General features: G+C 35.5%; 1 protein-coding gene across 7 annotated transcripts in view; it reads right to left on the bottom strand.

Moving 5' to 3' along the window:
* Window positions 1-898: 898 nt before the first annotated feature.
* CASD1 (CAS1 domain sialic acid O acetyltransferase 1) overlaps window positions 899-20116 on the bottom strand; it is a 38068-nt gene continuing 18850 nt past the window's right edge. For 5 of the 7 annotated variants that reach the window (XM_025164703.2, XM_088150596.1, XM_025164702.2 and 2 more), the window contains 14 exons: window positions 19181-19243; window positions 18921-18965; window positions 17628-17751; window positions 15813-16027; window positions 14515-14940; window positions 13696-13785; window positions 12710-12829; window positions 9452-9608; window positions 8680-8759; window positions 6615-6716; window positions 6120-6260; window positions 5787-5864; window positions 4593-4685; window positions 900-3767 (listed from right to left, as the gene is read on the bottom strand). In XM_025164703.2, coding sequence (XP_025020471.1) covers window positions 3510-3767; window positions 4593-4685; window positions 5787-5864; window positions 6120-6260; window positions 6615-6716; window positions 8680-8759; window positions 9452-9608; window positions 12710-12829; window positions 13696-13785; window positions 14515-14940; window positions 15813-16027; window positions 17628-17751; window positions 18921-18965; window positions 19181-19243 — 1992 coding nt within the window. In that variant the 3' untranslated portion in view covers window positions 900-3509. Of the gene's footprint in view, window positions 3768-4592; window positions 4686-5786; window positions 5865-6119; window positions 6261-6614; window positions 6717-8679; window positions 8760-9451; window positions 9609-12709; window positions 12830-13695; window positions 13786-14514; window positions 14941-15812; window positions 16028-17627; window positions 17752-18920; window positions 18966-19180; window positions 19244-20116 lie in introns of all 7 variants that reach the window. The other 2 variants (XM_007425113.3, XM_025164704.2) reach the window with 2 other exon arrangements.

Below are 20116 nucleotides of genomic sequence, written 5' to 3'. Positions count from 1 at the left end.
GCTTCCTTATCTTAAAGCTGGAAGATGTGCTAACTGAAGAGGCTTGCTTAAGGCCCAGTAATTGCATGAGGTAAAAGGGACCTAGAAGGCAGGCCTTTTCCACCAAAGCCCTACCTCCAGAGATAAGCCTGGCCTCCTGGCTCTTGGTATTCCAGAATACCTGAAGTCTGTTTAAGCAGGCATTTAATCTGAGCTGATAGTGACCAGGCAGCCATTTTAGCTATTTTACCCTCAGTTGAGTGTGATGAATTTTACTATGGATTTTGTTTTATTGCTAACAACCACACAGAATTGACTGATTGGGACATTAGAAAACTTGTGATAAAAAAAAACAACCTTTGCTTTGTCCTATGATCTGGCCAAGTTGTCTAAGGGTTTACTGAAGAATGTGCAAAGACCATTCTCTCTGTTAAGGAAGGGGTTCAGACTCTAGAACAGATTTCTCAGTGGGTGAAAGCAGAGTTATTTTTCCAGATTCCTATGGGCATTTATTTTAATGTTTACATAAACATTTTAAAAGCCGTTTAATTCTTTATCCAAAATTTAAGCAACCAAATTTTGAGCAATTTGGGTTTGGATAACACTTTGTATGAATTACCATTCTTACTGTTGTAGCCGTGAGGAAAGAACAAGGGAGCCACTGTTTTCTAGAGATGAAACGCTCAAAACATTTCAAGCTTTGTTCCAATAGAATATTCAAACCATTTCAAGTTTTCTGTCAGAACACAACCAAGTTGAAACATTGCATCAGAATGCATCTTCTTATAACCTTTTTTTTCCTAGCCTTCTTACCGAGGGACTGTAATTCAAGGTCATTTTCCTTTCAGGTAAATTCGATACACTGCAATTCTAAATTATACAGAGCAAAACAATAGGAGTCCTATTTTTACTGCAACCCTTTATCAAAGGATCCATTTCTAACAATTTATTTGCAATATTTTACATAAGAATTTTACATGCAATATTGTAGTACTCTCACGTCTTTATGTGAGAGGATAAGCCAAGCATTTTTAACAGACTTCAGAAACTTATTTTTAAAAAGACACACACACACACACACACACACCACTTTTACTTAATTGATGCTCCTTTAGTACAAAAATAAGTATCCACAGCACATTTATTTAAACCTTAAATTACTTCATATTTTTCACATAACTTTAAAATATATTCTTTTAAAAATATATAGCAAACAAGTGCAATATTTCAAACTTAAAAAATAATCTTTAACCAAATCTGTACAACAGATAAATAAAATATCTATAATACTTGGTTTATAAATGTAACAAAAGACTCCCACCCTAACAAAAATTCTCAGTGGATCTCATTTGTACATTCAACCCCTGACTTGCCAGCCATTACATCCATGTTAATCAAAATTGAAGAAAAAATGCAAATCATTAATGGCAAAGTAGAACTTTTCACACCTTTGAAATAAATGGTCAGCTAAACACAGGACTTACACAAGAAGCAAGATAATGTAACAAACATTACATTAAAGCAATTTGAAATCTATTATTATTTAGTGGGATTTCCTCCTCTCCTTCCCCATTATTCAGTATAATCTTTTACAACAGGAGTTCCTATTTCCATACTTCAAAACACACTAATAAATAAAAAGCCATATAATTGCACATAGGCATAGAAAACAATACTGTCTATTCATTCTTCAAGTGCTAAAACTGGATGCAACATGCAGACGTAGTAGGGACACACTGCAATTGACGCCCAAACCTGGGTTCCCAATTAACATGGCATAAACATACCTCCCAAGGGTGTCACATTTTTTAAAAAAGCAGACATTTCTTTGCCAAAGCAACCTACCCCAAGCAACTCAAAATGCTCTTTAAAATGGTTTTCAATGGAAAAAAAAAGTTTTTAGATCATACATACCATTTCACCACAAACCTCCAGTCCCCAAACTTAACATTGAAGCTGATATTGCTAGAAAGCATACTGGGGGATAGGTTTAAACATTCAGTATGAAATTTTAATGTGAATATGCATCTTAGAATCAAGAACTGCATATTCCACACAAACATTAGGAAGCTGGTTAATACTTATAATCTTATTATGACTACAAATTGCCCAGTTCTATATTCCAAAATGCCAGAATTAAAATTTCAGAATTGATATATTCCATTTAAATTCTTCAGATTAAGTCACACTATTTCCTTGAAATTCAGTTACTATATATTTCACATCTGCACCTCATGCTTAGGAATATGAAAAGAAAAACTACCATGAGAATATAACTAAATAGTGATGAAATTTGAAAGGCATATATAAAACATAATGTTAGCATTTAGATTTTAAAGCCTTTTAATGCTGTTCCTAAACTACCCATTCTTCATGGGCTTGCGCATGATTAATTTCAAAAAGAAATTACAAGAGCTTCACAGCCCTTTTAAAACAATGATTGGTAAAATAACTTTGAAATTCTATATTTGAGGAGGTGGGTAATTTTTCTCCTCACTTCTCATGCAGTCCATGCAAATTTCAAATGAAAAAACTTTCTCTCAAACCAAAAAGATATTGTTACAGAAATCACAAAGCAGTCACAGCTAAGTGCCTGACTTCTTTGCAGAAGTGTGTGAGATAAGGTCTCTGGTTCCGATGAAATTATTTTCAGGCACAAAAGAAAGAAAAACAGAAGTAAAAAATAACCACAGTGGTATGCCAGAAGGGAGAATTTAGAGGGAAATCACAGGAAATGTTCCAATAAATTTTTGAAACTAATATCATAAGATAGACTTGAAAATACTGATAAAAACAAATAGAATAAAAATAAGACTGCTCAAAATATTCAAAATTAATATAATTCATGAAATTGCTGAAAATCTGCTGTACTGAAATGTAATGCAATGCAGTTTGTAAACATTAAGGTTATATTTCAGTGACTTTTTATCCCTCAGTGCTTGAGAAACTCCCCAGATATGATACATATACCCAGAAGCTTAAAATAAATCACTACAGACATTTTGTTCACATATTCTCTGTGAATTCTCTGTTAAGATCTGCAGCCTTTATGCTCTTCAATGACTTCTCTATGTGATCCCAGGAATTTAAAATGCCATCAAGAGGTGGGTTATGTAATCTGTTGCAGCAAAAGCAGTTTTTTCTTCTTCAAACAGTGGATGTGAATAATTATTAACAATTTAAGAAATGCTTCCAGGAAAGTCTTTAAATGCCTCTGGCTGAGCTCATTTTGCTCAATTTTTACATTAATTTTAGAAAGGTTTGTAAACAGAAATAATCCTCCAGTAGAAAAATGCATTCTTCGCCACATACAGTTGTATACAATGCATTTCTATTTTCTTGAATGGATTTCATCTTCAGGCAACATATAAATGTTCAGTGTATTTCGTAAGTGTATCTTTCTTGTGCTCCCCGGGAACAGAAACAAAGTTGAGGGAGTATGTAATCCCAGATGATTTTCATTTATTGATTCAGGAGGTATAAAATGAAGCTGAAGAAATGATTTAAGGATTTACTGGAAGTTAACATCTTCACTGTTTCTGAAATGATGATAAAAAGAGAAATCCGGAGAAAAATACACATACCCATATTAGCCTTTTCAGCAGCATTACATTATCTTTTGGAATAACAATCTGTGCAAGATCGTTTGTGATCTGGAAAATTTCATGAGCCACACACACAAATATAAAAGTGCTGACAATAATATTGAGCATGGGGTTTCCTGGAATAAGGACCAAAATTCCCTTTGTATCTGCTGACAGCCAGATGTGGTACTGACAGATAAAGAGCTGGAAAGAAAATAGAACAAAAATTAGAACTATGTAACACTGTAACACATTTGAACACATACACTGTTACTGCATACTGTAAGCTTAGTGAAATAAGTTATGTCTAGAGCAGCAAAGCACCATCTCTACACCACCAACTGGTGAAAAAGCATAAACTCCCTCTAGTAAGGGTTGGTGAGTTTTATTCCTCAGAAGTGAGGGCTGGAGTACAAGTTGCTTTCTTTACCCACATTGAATAACAAATCTAAACCTCTGCACAAATGGGGAAAAATTATCCATAATTAATTTCACATGTTAATTGTATCAAGGCAACCAAATAGCATTCCCTTCGGCAATTTTCCCCCACATAAATCACCTGGTGAGGTTGGTTGTAAAGATAAGAGTGAGACATCAGCCCAAAGTCATTCAGAAGGTTTCCATGGCTGAGGGTGGATTTTAACTTGGGTATCCTCAGTTCTAATCAAAGATTTTAACCACTATGTTACACTGGCTCTCAAAATTGTCCATCTTTGCACAACTGTCCGTGTGGGATACAAAGTCCAATGGCTACACTTGATCTTTGGAAAACATACCAGGGGCCAAAGTCAAAACAATGGGATGAGAGGCCAAGATAAAGATATGGTCACGGCCAAGTAAAACATGAATTTTCATTCAATTCTATTTATTTCCCCTTGTATCACATTAAACATTACAATTCAGGAATATTTTAATGTCAATGTAGGCCACAATCTAGACTTTGCCTACTATATGATATTTTACAAATTAATCAGGTCTTATTACACACAATCTAGTTGTTTAAAACTAGAACTAAATGATGCTACTTGCCTCAAGAGAAATTCTACCAAACCAGGCAAAAAATGAACTGTATACAGAACGAGCATAGCCAGGGGTGTTCCTAATTAGGATGAAAGCTAAAATCTGAAAGACAAAAACAAAGTGACATGTAAAAAATATACTCAATTAATGCTATGCATTTAGGCTACACAGCCAACTGATGGTGCAACAAGAAATTCAAATTCTATTACTGTAACATGAAAATTACCATAGGAATAAGCAAACTGCTAAACTTTATCATATACAAGAATGACAATCTACACTTGAATGTCTTTAGAAATACTTTCCTGAAAAATGATTGTCTATTAGCCACAAGTTGGGTTCCAATGCTGAGCCTTCAGCACACAGTGAACAGCAATTTCTGCCCTGAGGGCCACATATATTGCTAAATATTGGGTGACTGCAAGTGTCTACATGTATAGATACGTATGCTTCTCATGCTAGGGAAGAGAGAATATATGAAGCTGTCATATGATAGAAAGAAGAAATTTGGAGCAAAGATCCACTAGAGACCTAGAGAATCCCATGTGTCCAATGTCTACTCCTGGCTTAATTCTATAAAAAACGTCTTCAATTCAAACCTTCTTTCTGTACAGATGCAAGGAGACTGAAAGCAGGGATGTGCAAAACAGTGTAGTCCATGATTGCACTGTTTCATTTTACTCCTAAAATGTTCCATTTATCCCCTGGAATACACTGATATGGGCATTCTGGGCGTGACTGGTGCTTTTTCAGATGTATACTGTTTGGAGAGTGTGGTCCATGGTATTCCAGATGACTATTTGGCAGAGCAACACAAACTATGTCCAAAATGCCCAAACTGACACATTCTGGGGGACAGATACAACATTTCAGGAGAAAAACTGAATATTCCACTGACAAGTGCCACATTTTGCACATCTCTGATAGGAAGCATTCAATCTCTGGTAGGATCCATAATTTAGCTCAGGTTAGATTTAAGTAAACTTAAACCAGGAAGTATCTATTACAAATATGTAGAACAGCTGTATACTATGCTGATCAACAAAACACTTAATTGCTGCATTAATTAATTCTACTGCCATTATTTGTGAATATCAGATCAGGTAGCTGCTTTGCAAACCATAACACTATATGCTTTATTAACTGTAAGTGTGAAGAGAACACTAACATTCTAATCATAGGTATGGCAGAGAATATAATTACCTGCACAACTGAAACAGAAGGATGCATTTTATTGCATTCAGTTTTGTTTTTACAGCTACTTGCCCAGATGGAATATGTCTACAAATATAAAACAGAGTTATGAGCCAAATAAAGCAACTACATTTTCAAGGTTATTTATGAAATCAGATATGGCATTCACCAATAAGAGATAGATTCATGTGATAATTCTAAATTAACATGCTCAATTGTCCCTTTCCAGGAAAGAGCAGAGTCAATATAAATGTCTAGTAGTAGACATTCTTGATCACAGAAGTCACTTAAGCCTCCAATTTAATAAGCACAATATTTACCCAAGGCAGTTTGAAAACTCACCAGAAAAAACACTACTGAAATAAATAACAAAATATTCGAAACTTTGGTAGGAAAGAGTGGCTCTCCCTTTCCTTCTGAGAGGACCTGCCGTTTCTGAAAAGTTAAATAAATAAAAGCAAACAACATTCCATGGAAAACAACCTGTAAGAGAAAGGAATACTGCTTTATCTCAGCATTTAGCAAACATTAATTTAACATTACATTTATCTCTTTAAAAACTCTTCTGTAAATTTTTATATTCACCTACAACAACTAAATTTTAAGAATTCAACAGTTTCATAATTTTTTTTTTGAGGTGCATATACTATTCCACAAACAAAAATAGCAGCTTTCTGACTAATTGGAAAAACTTATTAAATTTTTGCTCAACATTTTTTAAATTTTATTTTCATTTTAAACTGAAATCATAATTCAGCATAATTTTCAATAATGCTGACAGCCATAATTACAGTCAGGTCATACAAAAATATTTATAAACATTTAAAAAATACATACATATCGATCTAATTTCCACCTAAACCACCATTCATAGATGCTCCCATTTAGTTCAAAAAACTTGGATAATGGCCATATAGAAAAAACCTTTTCAAATAGATCCTGTAAGAAACAAACATATATGTATACAATAGCTATATTACACTATTAGGTCATCTGACACAAATACTCAATTTCTGTGAGTACAAATATATTTAGATGAAAATACAAGACTCCATATTTCATCATACATAAAAGGCAAACATCCTGAAACTACAATTAATCCTAGGATGTAGTGATAGGCAAAAGGGTCTATTATTTCACATCAGACTCCAACTGTCCTATCTTAACACTTCTTTAGCAAAAGAACTCCAACTAGCGGGGTCCCAAAGGCGGGCCTTCTCTGTTGTAGCCCCCAACCTTTGGAACATCTTGCCCCCCGAGGTGAGACAGGCCCCCTCACTCCCGGCGGGACTTGAAGACCTGGCTCTGCCATCTGGCCTGGGGTGGAGAGGGAGGTCATCAGATGTGGGGTTGGCTAGCCCCCTAGAGGCCTGGTGTTGCTGCCTTGAACCATCGGCCTCCTGGATTTTTCCCCCTTTTATTTCTGTAAATGTGTACTGTTATAAATTTTAATTGTATGTCTATTTATTGTTTTAATATGTTGTGAGCAGCCCAGAGTCCCCCATTGGGGGAGATAGGCGGGGACAAGATAAATAAATAAATAAATAAATGGGAGATTACATTCATGAAACATTATGCCCAATTAAGATCTTATGCTGGAAAAAAACACTTTTAGTGCATTTTACTCCTAATTGGAAAATGGAGTAATTTTATATTTCAATATAATGCCCAAATTATTAGCACATTCACTTCCCTAGCTGCTTAGGCAAAACGAGAAGCACATAAATTGGTTCTTTGAAAAGGAAACAGTATTTTAAGATTAATCTCATGTATACATATAAGGCTGAATTCCCCAAGTCTTTATTAGGCTCTGGACCTGTACACTGCTGGCTCTAGAGCACAAAATTTACTGTACTAAAGTCTTCAGGGTGATTCATTAAAAAGCTAACCATGAAATGGAAAACTTAAAAGCTTGTGAGCCCTTTTGAATTTTTAATATTTCTGCATAAATATGACCTGAAACGTGATCTGTTCTCCATACAAGTCCTAAAACTAGATAAAGAGAACCCAATTAAACAAATGAGTCAAAAAAATTATACTTGTTTATTTAGGACTTGCGTGGAGGATAGATCATGTCTGAAGTCATATTTATGAAGAAATACTGAAAATTCAAAAGGCTTCACAAACGTTTAAGCACCACTGTATGCTTTTCTCTGCAGTGGTTTGGCAGTTCTTGTGGTTGTTTCAAAATGTGCTCTGTTTTGTTTTGTGTATGTGTGTGTATAAAGCATCCACATATTTCAGAGCCACATATTTCAAATATTTTCTTCAAATACAAGAAAGCAAAAATAATCTACTTTTCATTTATAAATAATTTACACTGTAATGTTTCATATATTTAATGCAGACAACAAACTGCAGTAGAAGAAATCATATTATTAGATTTGCTTTTAATCTGCTAATAGAGGAGATAGCTATCTTCTAATATTCCTTTCCTTGACTTCTCTTAGATAGCTTTTTTGTTTCTAGTGTTCTGCTACCATGTTTACCAATAGTAAATACACAAAAATGAAAACAAAAAAACCCTTAAACCTAAGTATCTAACTCCCTCTCCCCATAACCAAAGAGCATGGGCTAATGTGCTTTGTGAAAACAGATGCACCATCCTCAAGTCTTTGGAGTGTCAGGCATTTCAACACCCATTTTTAGGGAAATGGTTAACAGATTACCACAGAGCTAAAAGCATGTCAGTTGTTTTCCACAAACAACACACCCTGTTCCTTTCAGACACACTAGATTATTACCCTGCCTTTCCAAAACTGTGAATGCTTTCTATTAACTGTTTAATTCTAACTAGAATTTGTATTACAGGAAAGCCTGGCGCAATATGGTTCATGGGGTCACAAAGAGTCGGACATAACTTAATGACTGAACAACAACAACACAAAAGTACAATACAAACCTCAGAATATGCTAGAAAATATATGCAGACAAACAGGAATGCTAATTTTATCAGTAAGCCAGAATGCCAGAAGAAACTGCCTGTAGAAAAGAGCAACAATGAAGAGAAAGATCTCATTATTCATTTTTTAGAGAAAGATTTCTTTATTATTTTTAATAAACACTTTATGTTAAGTGCAATAGAATGTGTAAGTAAATCCTATGGGTAGTCAGTGCCCTGGATATAACTCCTTATTGGTGGGATTTAGACAACCATGTATTGACTTGCCAGACAGTATCATGTGCATGTTGCCTCCTCTCTGCCATGCAAGATATGTGCGCCAGCCCGCCCATCTCCAGTCCTCCCAGCACTTTCCCTCCAGGCCCTCCCTTCAGCCATCATCACAACCATCAACAACATCTGGTCATGCCATCTCCAAGAAAACCTTTTAACCTTGGAATTTTCTCATTCTTTCTACACCCTTGAACTAGTTCTCTCCACAATAACCATATCTAAAAGAAAGCAGCCCGTTTTAGTCCATGTACAGAGCAACAGAAATTCACATATTTTGATTTGGGCACAGACCACCCGAAAACAGTTGTTTTGTGCACAAAACAGGTCACACATATAACTTCTAGTATATTTCTACTTAGTATTTACTAAAGATGGAAAAATGAATGGAGAATTTGCAAGATACTCAAATGCTGGTAGAAAGGTAGTGAGTATTATGTGGTAAAGTGTTCAGCTATGTTAATATACAGGATTTTTTTTTAATGCAAAATGAAGTACTTACCATTGGCTTTCTTCAGGATAATTTGAGGCCACAGAGCTAATGTAATGTATATGACCAAAAACCAGAAAGTGACTAGAGGAACGAAATAATAGAACTGGTAAGACCGATCCATTACAATGCACAGCACCACAACCAGGAAGTTCAGTCGAAATAAAACCTGTTAAGTATTGAGAAAAATGCTTAAGCATATGACAATGAAATATTAGATAATTTTACTTGTACATTTTAATATCAGAATCTTAATCTGACTGCAATTTCACCAGAAGTGTCAGACTACTTTAAGCACATTTCTAGTTTAGATTACTTCTGCTACAATCTAGATGCTTAACAATTTTGTAACTCAGGCTCTAAATGTTTTTAAAAATCTCAAAAACAGCTTACAAAAGCTAAGTTCATAATCTGGGTTGTTCCACACAATTAATACATATCTGTAGAAGAGGGAGGGAGGGAATGTATTATTGCATGCACCAAATTTGACCTTAGTTTCTAATCATCTCTCCCTAACAGAATATTTTCTTGTTTAGCCAACAGGATGCTATATTCACAAAAGATTTTTTAATCTAGGCAAAATACTTCCCTTTCACTTCTGTGGAGCCACTCAGATGGTCTAAAAGCAGGTTTGCAGAATTCCAGTTCAGCACAATGAATTAAGGTTAGTTAGTTATACTGCTAGTGCTGAAAGTATATCCCACAGTTTGTACTGCTATGCAGGGACTCTAAAATTAAAACATATTAACTGACTGATAAAATTTGAATAGTAAAATATTTGAACAAAAACTAATATGCCAGCTCACTTATTTTTGGTGAAGGACTGTAGAGCAAAATGAGACAACTCACAGAGAGCAAGCTCTCTTTTCACTGCTACTGAAAATCATTTTATTACACGAAAACAGTATATTCTACTTGAGAGGGGAACATATTGCCATTAATTAGTAGAGTCAACTGATGATTAGAGATTTAGAAACAAATTGATCAGAATCAGTTTGTGTTATCTAAAATTATAGTCCTTGATATAGGTAATATGATTAAGAGATGTGGACAGTAAAGAAAAGCAGAAACAAGATCTTGTTATTAAAGGTGTATGTCATATCATCTGAAAGATTCATTTCCATTTTAATAACTGAAATGTCTACACTGGAATATAAACTGAAATTGTGATGGTAGCTTAGGACTCTGACTTATGCCCACAGAACAATTTCCAAGTCCTCCAACTTAGCCTCTTTGGGGTCAAGTAAAGATTGTACCAACAAGGAGTTAGCAAGAGAATCAAGAAATCTCTGCCCTAATGGATTCAGAGATAAACTGGATGCTAAAATAAATATCTTACTGCCAACTTTCTATAACCTAATACTGTTTGCTTTTAAATAAATCTGGTTAAAGACTCTAGCTTTTTGGTTGTAAACAGCTTTTTAAGGGCTTGAAAGTATGATGGAATATACTGGGCAAGCCATTATAAGGTGCAGTCCCACTTTTGGTCCAACAGTCTTTTCCTGTGGCCCTGGATGTCAAATTGCTTGGAGTCCTGACCTCAGGCTGCTGCTATTGTATACCAGGTCCATTGGCAAGGAGAGCTTACTCTTCCATGACTTGTTTGGGAAGGAGAAAGTAGACCTGGCATTTATTACTGAGACTTGGTTGGGCAAGGATTGGGGAAGGGGTTCCTCAATAGCAGGTTTTGTGGCCTGAAAAAAAAATTGAAAATCCCTATGCTAGCTTTTATTTCATCAATCAGAAGATAATTTGAGAATGGAATACATTACCAACCAGACCTTTCTGCTGACCATGAGGTATGACTAGCCATTCTATCTCAACTGCAAAGTTTACCATGTCTCTGGGTAAACTTTGCAGACTCATCTGGGGTTCCTGTGCGACTTTTCCAGGCTACAGAGGTGTGACAGAATCTCTTATGTTCTGCTTGGGCTCAGTACCTCTTCATGTGACAAAAGATCCTTACACCTCATTGCTCCTCACACTTCCCACGCCTTTCTAGTGCAAGAGAGGGGGAGGAGTTTGCCTTACCTGTCCTGGAGTCTAGAGAGAAATAAGTAGAAGGAGCTTCTCCATGGCTCTTCTTGTTGGGAGGAAGAGGGCAGTCACCAGATTGGGTCACCACCATTGGCCTGCTTGGTCCTCAATCTTTATCCCCTCTGTCATTATCCTTAAGGCTGAAAAAGCAGCTTGATGCAAGCCACACAACATCCCAATAGACCACATCTTGCCCATCTCATCTTGCCCACTGTCAGCTTTCTCTACAAACTCATCATCCTGCAGGCTTCCTCCACTTGGCATGTCCTCACTCAGGAGGAAAAGAAGTTGGAAAAAACAGAAGAAAATCTTCCAGCGCAATCTTAACCATTGCTCATGGCTCTCCAGTAGTTTTGGAGCCAATCCCCAAACAAAAAAGGGCCTCCAGAGGACCCCATCTTTGATACCGCTGTGTAGTTCTGCCAATTTTGTCACCTTGTTTCCAGTGGCACCTTGGTAAGCCACAAGATCCAAAATAGTATATCTTATTTATTTTTTTCTCTTCCACCCCTTTTTTGGTCCAGATGCATAGGTAGTATTACTATATTGTTGTTATCTCTGTTATTGTTGTTGTTGTTATTTACTGTCAGACATTTGGTAGCACTTTTTATTTAGATGAAAATAATAGTGATTCAAGAATTCTAGCAGATAATTTTACATTTATTTATCTGTACTTTAGGTTGGGAACTAGGGTCTTTTTTTTCACACTTTATAGTGCTTGGAGAGGAGGCAGGTCTCTTTCTGAAAAAGAGAGAGTCTGCAGCTATCTGTTTTATAAAGCAGTTGCTTAAAACTTTATTGGTCTGAGAACCAAGACTTTCCATTATCATCATTTCTCATCCCAATATGGAACTGAGGGAAAGTCCTTCTCTAGAAGGCAGAGCTCAGACTGAGTGGAAATTTCCTCCACTGGATGCAAAAGTCTAGGCCCTACCTTCTAATTAGAAGTGATGGAGTAAACCCTTTCTTGTCAACTTTAACTTGAGTGACTAAGAATAGATACACCCACCCACCCATGCAAGCTAAGTCAGCACTAATTGTGAATTTGAATCTAAGCCTGAAACCTTGCTACCACACAGGGATAACTGGTCCAGAGAGGAAGACTTGATCCTTTGCCCAGCTTCAACAGATATTCAAGAATGTACCAAATATGGAACAGTACCTAACAGTAGCAGAAAATAATTGAATTACATGATTGTAGTCAGTCTTGATCATCATATATACATTTCTTACCTGACACACTCTATAAATGCCAAAATCTCCTTTAATCCAAAAGTATGAGAAATGTCCATAGCCTGTTTGGAATAGATATGCAGCAACCAAAACACGGATGTGCATGTACACTGGCAAGAACTATGAACAAAAACATAAGAGCATTTTAAAAAAAAATCAAGTAATTTTCACTGATTAAATTCCAACTTAAAAATAATGATATATGAAATGAGATGAGCATTCCAGTTGATTTTAGTTTTGCTTCATTAAACTTCCTTATTAATAGACATGCAGGCTCCATTCCTAACTTATTTTGCCTTACAGGTCTTTTCAATACATCCCCAACTAACCATCTGTTTCATGATGAAAAAGACAGTTCCTTTTATACTAAACTGTATGCATGCAGGATGCCACTTAGAGTCATATAACTGAAGCAACATAGAAGCATTTGTAATAAATAAATAAAATAATAAAATGGTATGGATATGTAGGCTGGGGCACTGTTTCAACTACTCCATTTGAAGAATCTGACTCTTCTTAAAACCACGCACAAAGAGTCATAATTAAAATGGGTCTTCTAAACAGTGGTCACACCAGTGAGGGGATAAATACTACCACAGTTCATTTGGATCATTTAGTCTCAGTGAGATAAAATTATCACCTATCTCCTGATTAGAAAATCAATGCCCTCTTCCACAAGTGGATGCACTCCAGTTTGAGAACCATAAAGGTAAGATGAAGGAAGCAAAATAAAGATGGCATCATAAAATATATTTAATGTTACTTTCAAATTATCCATGTCATTTTCAGTAATTGATATTTTCATTCACATTGCATCACTTCATACCACAAGAAAAACAAGAAAACTGTGAGAAAAATACATCTTTCCAAACAATCCTGAACTATCCCCTATGAAATAAATGTTTTAAAAACCTATTTTAAAATCAGTGCTGTAGTCCAAAGGACTATTTTCCTGAAGAATAATTATATTTTAAGAACCTACTTACTGTGCTTGCTCCAGAGATATGATAGATTAAAATGACAAGCTGCATCCATCCTTTCCATTCGTCAGTCTGCTCCCTATTTAACACCTTGGTCTGTGCAAAATAAAGGAAAAAGTACAGTCACTCTAGAAAACAATAAGGAACCCACAACACTATTACACACTAAATAAATCTGAAACTATCATACTGATAATTACAACAACAATTAATCTGTAAGTGTATGTATGCTGAAGTATTTGACAGAGACTGCAAGATAAAGGACTGAACAGACACTCTGAGTAAGCCACAAGGCTACTGAACCTTTTGGTTTTCAGCTAACAAACATTATATACTTCTTGCCAGTTAGCTTTTGAAACTCAGCAAAAAGTGATGTCTAGGCAGTATGACAAAGTACTTTTAGAGGAAGAATGGCTACAGGCATTTTAGGTACTTCCTTGCTTAAGGCCACTGGCTGAGTAAATGCTGTCAACTGAAACAACATTGTCAACAGCATTAGATAAAAATAATAAAAATAGAATTAAATAGTAAACTACATTTATAGAATTGTTTATAGAGTACAGTTTTCTTTTTAGTGTATTTACAACAAAATCCTCTCTAGTTTATCATTCTGATTCAAGTCCCACTGAATCCAATGGGACTGGCTTCCGAGGGAATGTACGGGACTCAATTCTCAATTTCTACTTCCCATTTTGTTCAAGGAAGGTTATAGTATCTAGAAGCAGTAACAATGAAACAGTACATAGGTCACTGCTGTTTGCCATTACTGTTTGTTTAAGAATGTTTAATCTAAGTTATTCATTTAAGACAAAGAAAAAAAAATACCTCTTTAGTATTTTCAGTGTAAAATACTCCTAACACCAGGATATAAATTATTGGTATAAAAAAAGATGAATGAGTATAAAACTTGTTCTCTTTCATGAATAGGTTTGCTCTGTCACACAGGTAGAAGTAGCCCATGATCAAACCAAGTTTGCATAAGGACTGGAAAAGTGTCTCTAGAGTAGAAACTGTTGGAGAATTAGCGGTAGGTTTTTTCTCTTCTCCACTCTCCATATCGGCGCATGGCTTGTTCTTCTGGTTATTGTTACGCCGAATGAGAACAAGAATCAAATATCCAATTACAGATGAAGCAAAAAAGCAAAAAGCCAGCTTTTGTATCAAAGTGACGGGAGGCTGAGGTTGGCAGCATGAGCCATCAATAGGTTTCACAATCTTGTTGCAGTGGACATTTATCAGAATCATTGCACCCTATTGAAAAAAAATTGAAAACGTAATCTTTGTCAGTGGAATTTTGTTCCTGAACTAAATTTATCTCAGTCATTTTTAAAGTGGACTTTATTAAACCAAACGCAATCTCTTCATGCGTTTGTATAAAGTTAATTTGCAAAAGTTAATTTTTCACCGGTAAAAATAATAAAAATAGGACATAACAAAAATAACTAATTCTTCAACTGATCAGCAAATTGGAGGGTGGAGATCCATGATAAAGTATCTCTGATTATGTTAAATCATGGAACAGTTGGCATATCTCAATCCTTTTTTAAACTTAATTTACAGGGCTAATCAAGATGAAAGGCTGAGAAATCCAAGATGATACAGGAACTTTCTATATTTTAACAATCCACAGAACAACCACAAAATGCATCAGAGTAATTCCTTTGTTATATCACAGGTATACTTTTAAAGTTGACAGGCAGCAACTTTTATAGAGCTAATTAAATGAGTTAATGGAAAAACTGCATTAATTTTTTTCAGGTCAATCTAACTGTTGCACAACACCAGCTTTTTTATACTTGGAGGACATAAGCATTCAATTGAATGATCTGAATTAATTGGAAATTATTTCTGCAGGGAAAGAAAAACCCTGAAATTAAGTACATTAAGGAATTTAATTCAGATTTTTCTAATCTTGTATCTTATGTAATTGGTAGGGTGTCCTAATTAAACGTTGCATTTGCAAAACATTTTGCACTGTATATAATTGTAAGTGGTTTTGAGAAAGTCTTCAATACATTTTTAAAATAGTAATAAAGTTCATACAATTAGTCATATGATTTTGAGGTCCACTACTATTTTTTGTCATTATCAATTCTAATGGCTGTATTTTAGAGATTACTCACTGTTTCTCTGCTTGATTCAGGAAGATGTAAGCCGTCTGATGACTGAATTATAGTTTCTTCTGCTATCAGTCTAGATGCACTGAAAACTTTTACTTTAGCTTTTGAATTTTTTGAGCTGCTGTTCAGAATACTGACTGCTGCTTCATTGTAAGCGTCTATTTTCTCATTAGTGATCATTTTTCTGCTTTCGCTTAACATATCTTCATAAACTGGATCTGTATTGAGAAGAATATCTAAATTACTATTTTTATAAAGCAAAGCAACAAATAAATATTCAACCCCAAGGGCAGGAGTAGGAAATCGGTAGTCTGCGCCCTTTTAGCAAACCTGAAATCACCAAATTTCAGCCCTTCATGGCACAGGACCAGGTTATCTGAGGAACTGCCTCACCCCCATTACATCCGCCCACCCCACTCGGTCCGGCAGAAGGGGCATGTTGCGGACCTCACCAGTCAAGGAATTCCAGCTGGCAGGATCTAAGAAGAGGGCCTTTTCTGCCGTGGCTCTCACCCTGTGGAACAGCTTGCCACCTGAGGTGCAGGCTGCCCCCACTCTCCTGGCCTTCCGAAAAGGTGTAAAAACATGGCCATGCTAGATGGCCTAGGAGCCTGATGGGGTAATACGTTGTTGGAACCGGCTGGTGGGATGATTGATACTGGTTTCCCCATCTTCTTGAATTGAATACTGTTTTTATAGATTTGTTACTTGTGATTTTAATTGGGGGTGTTTATATTTTTATTGTTTTTATCATCTTGGATTTTAATTGTAAGCCGCCCAGAGTCACCCTCTGGGGGAGATGGGCAGCATATAAATTTAATAATAAATAAAATTTCAGTGAAACAGACTGCCATTTAATAACAGTGCAGATACAGTACCTACTGTTTCTGGTGCCAAATGAAATAGTTGTGATAAACTAATGTTAAAATATATTTCTTCACACAAATGGGTAAAAAAATGGACTGAGTTCCTATTGCAATTCCACCCCTATAACTGCAATTGAAAAAGTGCTGCAAAAAGACTACAAGCCATGCTTCAAATTATCCTTGTTCCCAGTATATCAAATATACCTAAAATAAACCTGACAATAACATCCCCAATTAGGGTAATATAATAGCACAAAAGGATTTATGATATACATACAGCTCAGTGCTTATTCCAGATATCCAAATTAAAGCATCCTTGAGAGGTGGCTATATAACCTCTGCCTGAACTTATCCTACAGAATGGGGTCCCACTTCTATAGATAATGATTTCTGTCATTGAACTGTTCACTTTTAGGAAGATTTTCTTAATTTTAAACAGAAATCTACCTTTCTTTAACTTTAGACCATTATTCTGATAGTTACTTTACTCTGGAATTCCATAAGGCAAGGAGGTCTAACAGTAAAGCCTATTCTTTTAACTGACATTTTAAGCATTTTTCTCAAAGTTGATCAGGAAAATTCTAGGCTATTGTTTGAATTTGCACTTTGGAAATCTTTCCAATCAACTCCTCTACTGCAACTTAGTAAATCATCTGTTCCAAAAGAAGTTGAAAATGTTTTGTTCAGTATTTGTTCAGATATCATGTTAAGAGTTATTTCCAGTACAGAATATGATTTCCCAGAAATTTAGTAATGCAGCACTAATGATCCACAATATGGGGCAACTTTCAGCAGCTGTTCTTGGAAAATATCCTAGAAAAAAATTTGATACTCAGATTCCAACTGAGAATTACAAGCATTTCAGATGACATCAGCCTCAACTAATTAATTTAGCTTGCCACAAGTAACAACAGCAATACACTAACATGCAATACAATATACATTATTTTACCTTGTAGGACCCAGTAAACATCACTGCTCTTTGCCAATTTTTCCAGAAGAGGTGCAATTGATGTGAAATTGATTCTATACTGTGTGAGTGCTTCATTGCTGCCATTATGAATTTTTATAGACCACTGAAAAATATATTAAAGGAGAAAGAATTAGAATTGTTGCTGTTTCAGAAATCTTATAAAGCAACAGGTTGACATTTTTATAACTAATAAAATAAATCAAAAGAATAGTTGAACCAAATACATACAGCAAAATTCTACATTCAATATACTCATGTATGTAGTACTGTATAGAATATTGCAAGTTATGAAACTAAGCAGCGTTCAGACATTTCTAACAAAAATTCTATCTAAATTATTAATAAGACTGGTAATACTGATCAGACTGATAATACTATCACAATATTCAAATCTACTCTTCTTTAAACCATTTCTTTCACAGTTTAAGTTGTTCTGCAACTGTTCAAAGTTACAATGGCACTGAAGGAGGAGACCTGTGCCTGAACCTTGAAGTTGTGGCTCTGGTCACGTGATCACCATTTGCAACCTTCATTGCTGGCTTCCAGCAAGCAAAGTCAGTGAGGAAGCTGGCAGGAGGTCACAAATGGCGATCACATGACAATGCACCTAACGACTGCACAGAATTTGCTTAATGATGGCAACTGGAACTGCCATAATTACCGTCATAAGTTGGTGGGTCACATGATGTCCCGCTTTATGACTGCATCACTGAGTGACAGAGTTGCTGGTTTCAATTGCTGTCTGATTGCGGTCACATGACACTGCGCTTAACAACTGTGCACAATTTGCTTAACACCCACAACCATAACTGCCATTGTAAGTCAGTGCATTCATGTGATTTTTCACCTTATGACTGCATTGCTTAGCAACAGAATTGCCAGTCCCAACTACGGTTGTTAACTGAGGACTATCTGTAATGAGTCTGCATACTGTATTCGCAGTCCATAAGGAGATAGCATTAGTAAACAATATTCTGATGTCAAAGTTGTCTACCAAGAATTAACTATACTTTGGCTGTCAAACTAGAAATAATAGCAAAGAGAAAACAGAATGAGTGGGAAGCTCAAGTTGGCAACTTACGCATTGTAAGGAAGGAACAATATACTGTATTGATAGTTATATGTCAGCTGATAATGATATGTCAGCTTGAAATAATGAGAATAAAAAAAACAAGAAATGTCAGAGGTTCATACAGAATCTGAAACAGCTGACATCAGAGACTATCATAATTTTATCTGGTCACTGCAGTAATTACTATACAAACAGCTTACCGTAGCAGCTCCTGCTACAATTATATGAGGCTTTGATGAAGAACCCTATGACATAATGAAAGGCACATTAATCCCAATATAAATCATAATCATTTAGTTACTGACTGAGTTCTTAATTAGGAGAATAAGCATTTGTAAAACACATTTATGCATCAGAATTATGTTTATATTGTACTGAAATTAATTTCAGAACTAGGAATTCCTGAAATCACTGATTTGTTGGAATTATTATAATAAATACATTTCTCTATACAACTCACTTCAGTCCAAGACTTGATACATTGCTTCATAGAACCATTGACTTCTGGATACCACAGAAAATCCTGAGAAGAAAAGGACATACTTGCTGTAAGTGTAAGGAATCTTGAAACTGCTTATGTGTTGCATTTTACCATGGACCACTGAAGGACCAATGAGTGGTTTAAAGTAGAAATTTTGCTCTTTCGCATATCCATGCCTGAGCTACACTGTAACCAATCCATTTCACAGGAAGAAAAAAAGAAAAGAATGCACAATGGGAATTGGTAAAATTAAAAACAGGATTATGAGCTAGCAAGCTCTTGGGCTGCATACTGACCTTATATAAATACAACATTAAAATATAGCTTAGCCCTTACAAGAATGAACTAGGACATGTTCCTGGGCTCAAATCCTAGTACTTTCTCCTCCCTTGGCAACATGCCCACAAGGAATTAGGAAGTTTTCACTTCCATTTAAGTTGAATGCAGGTTGCCATGTAATCTGAACCCAGACAAAGTGTGAATAATTTTAATTATAGTTATGTGAAACCAACCAACTTTAAATCATAGTTGTTAGTTTAAAAAGCAACACCAATAGTTAGCATTATCAGTACTCAAATGCACTTAATGCAAAATGAATATAAAGCTTCCAGTCTCTTCTCAAAATAATAACAGAGAACAAGTAAAGGAACATGCATTTCCTGCAGCAGGGTAGCCTAATTCTCATTATACCACAGCATGATTTAATATTATATCTAAACACAGCTGCTGCCTATGCCATGATCTCAATAACCCAATTGACACATTTTTGGCCTAGCATGATGTATGATCCACTCATATTATGGTTTACGGGTTATATGCAAACTAAGTTTAAAAATCCCGTTTTAGCATTATCTTGAATACCTAGATTGTATTCTAAGGCCCTAATTAAGCACCATATAATAACTAAGTCATTAT

The sequence above is a fragment of the Python bivittatus genome, unplaced genomic scaffold, assembly GCF_059951505.1.
Source record: "Python bivittatus isolate LINGU-HERP-01145 unplaced genomic scaffold, Pbiv_v1 ctg000610_np1212, whole genome shotgun sequence".
NCBI lineage: Eukaryota > Metazoa > Chordata > Lepidosauria > Squamata > Pythonidae > Python > Python bivittatus.
The sequence above is the reverse complement of the archived record's forward strand: the minus strand, read 5'-3'. Positions and strand labels throughout refer to the sequence as shown.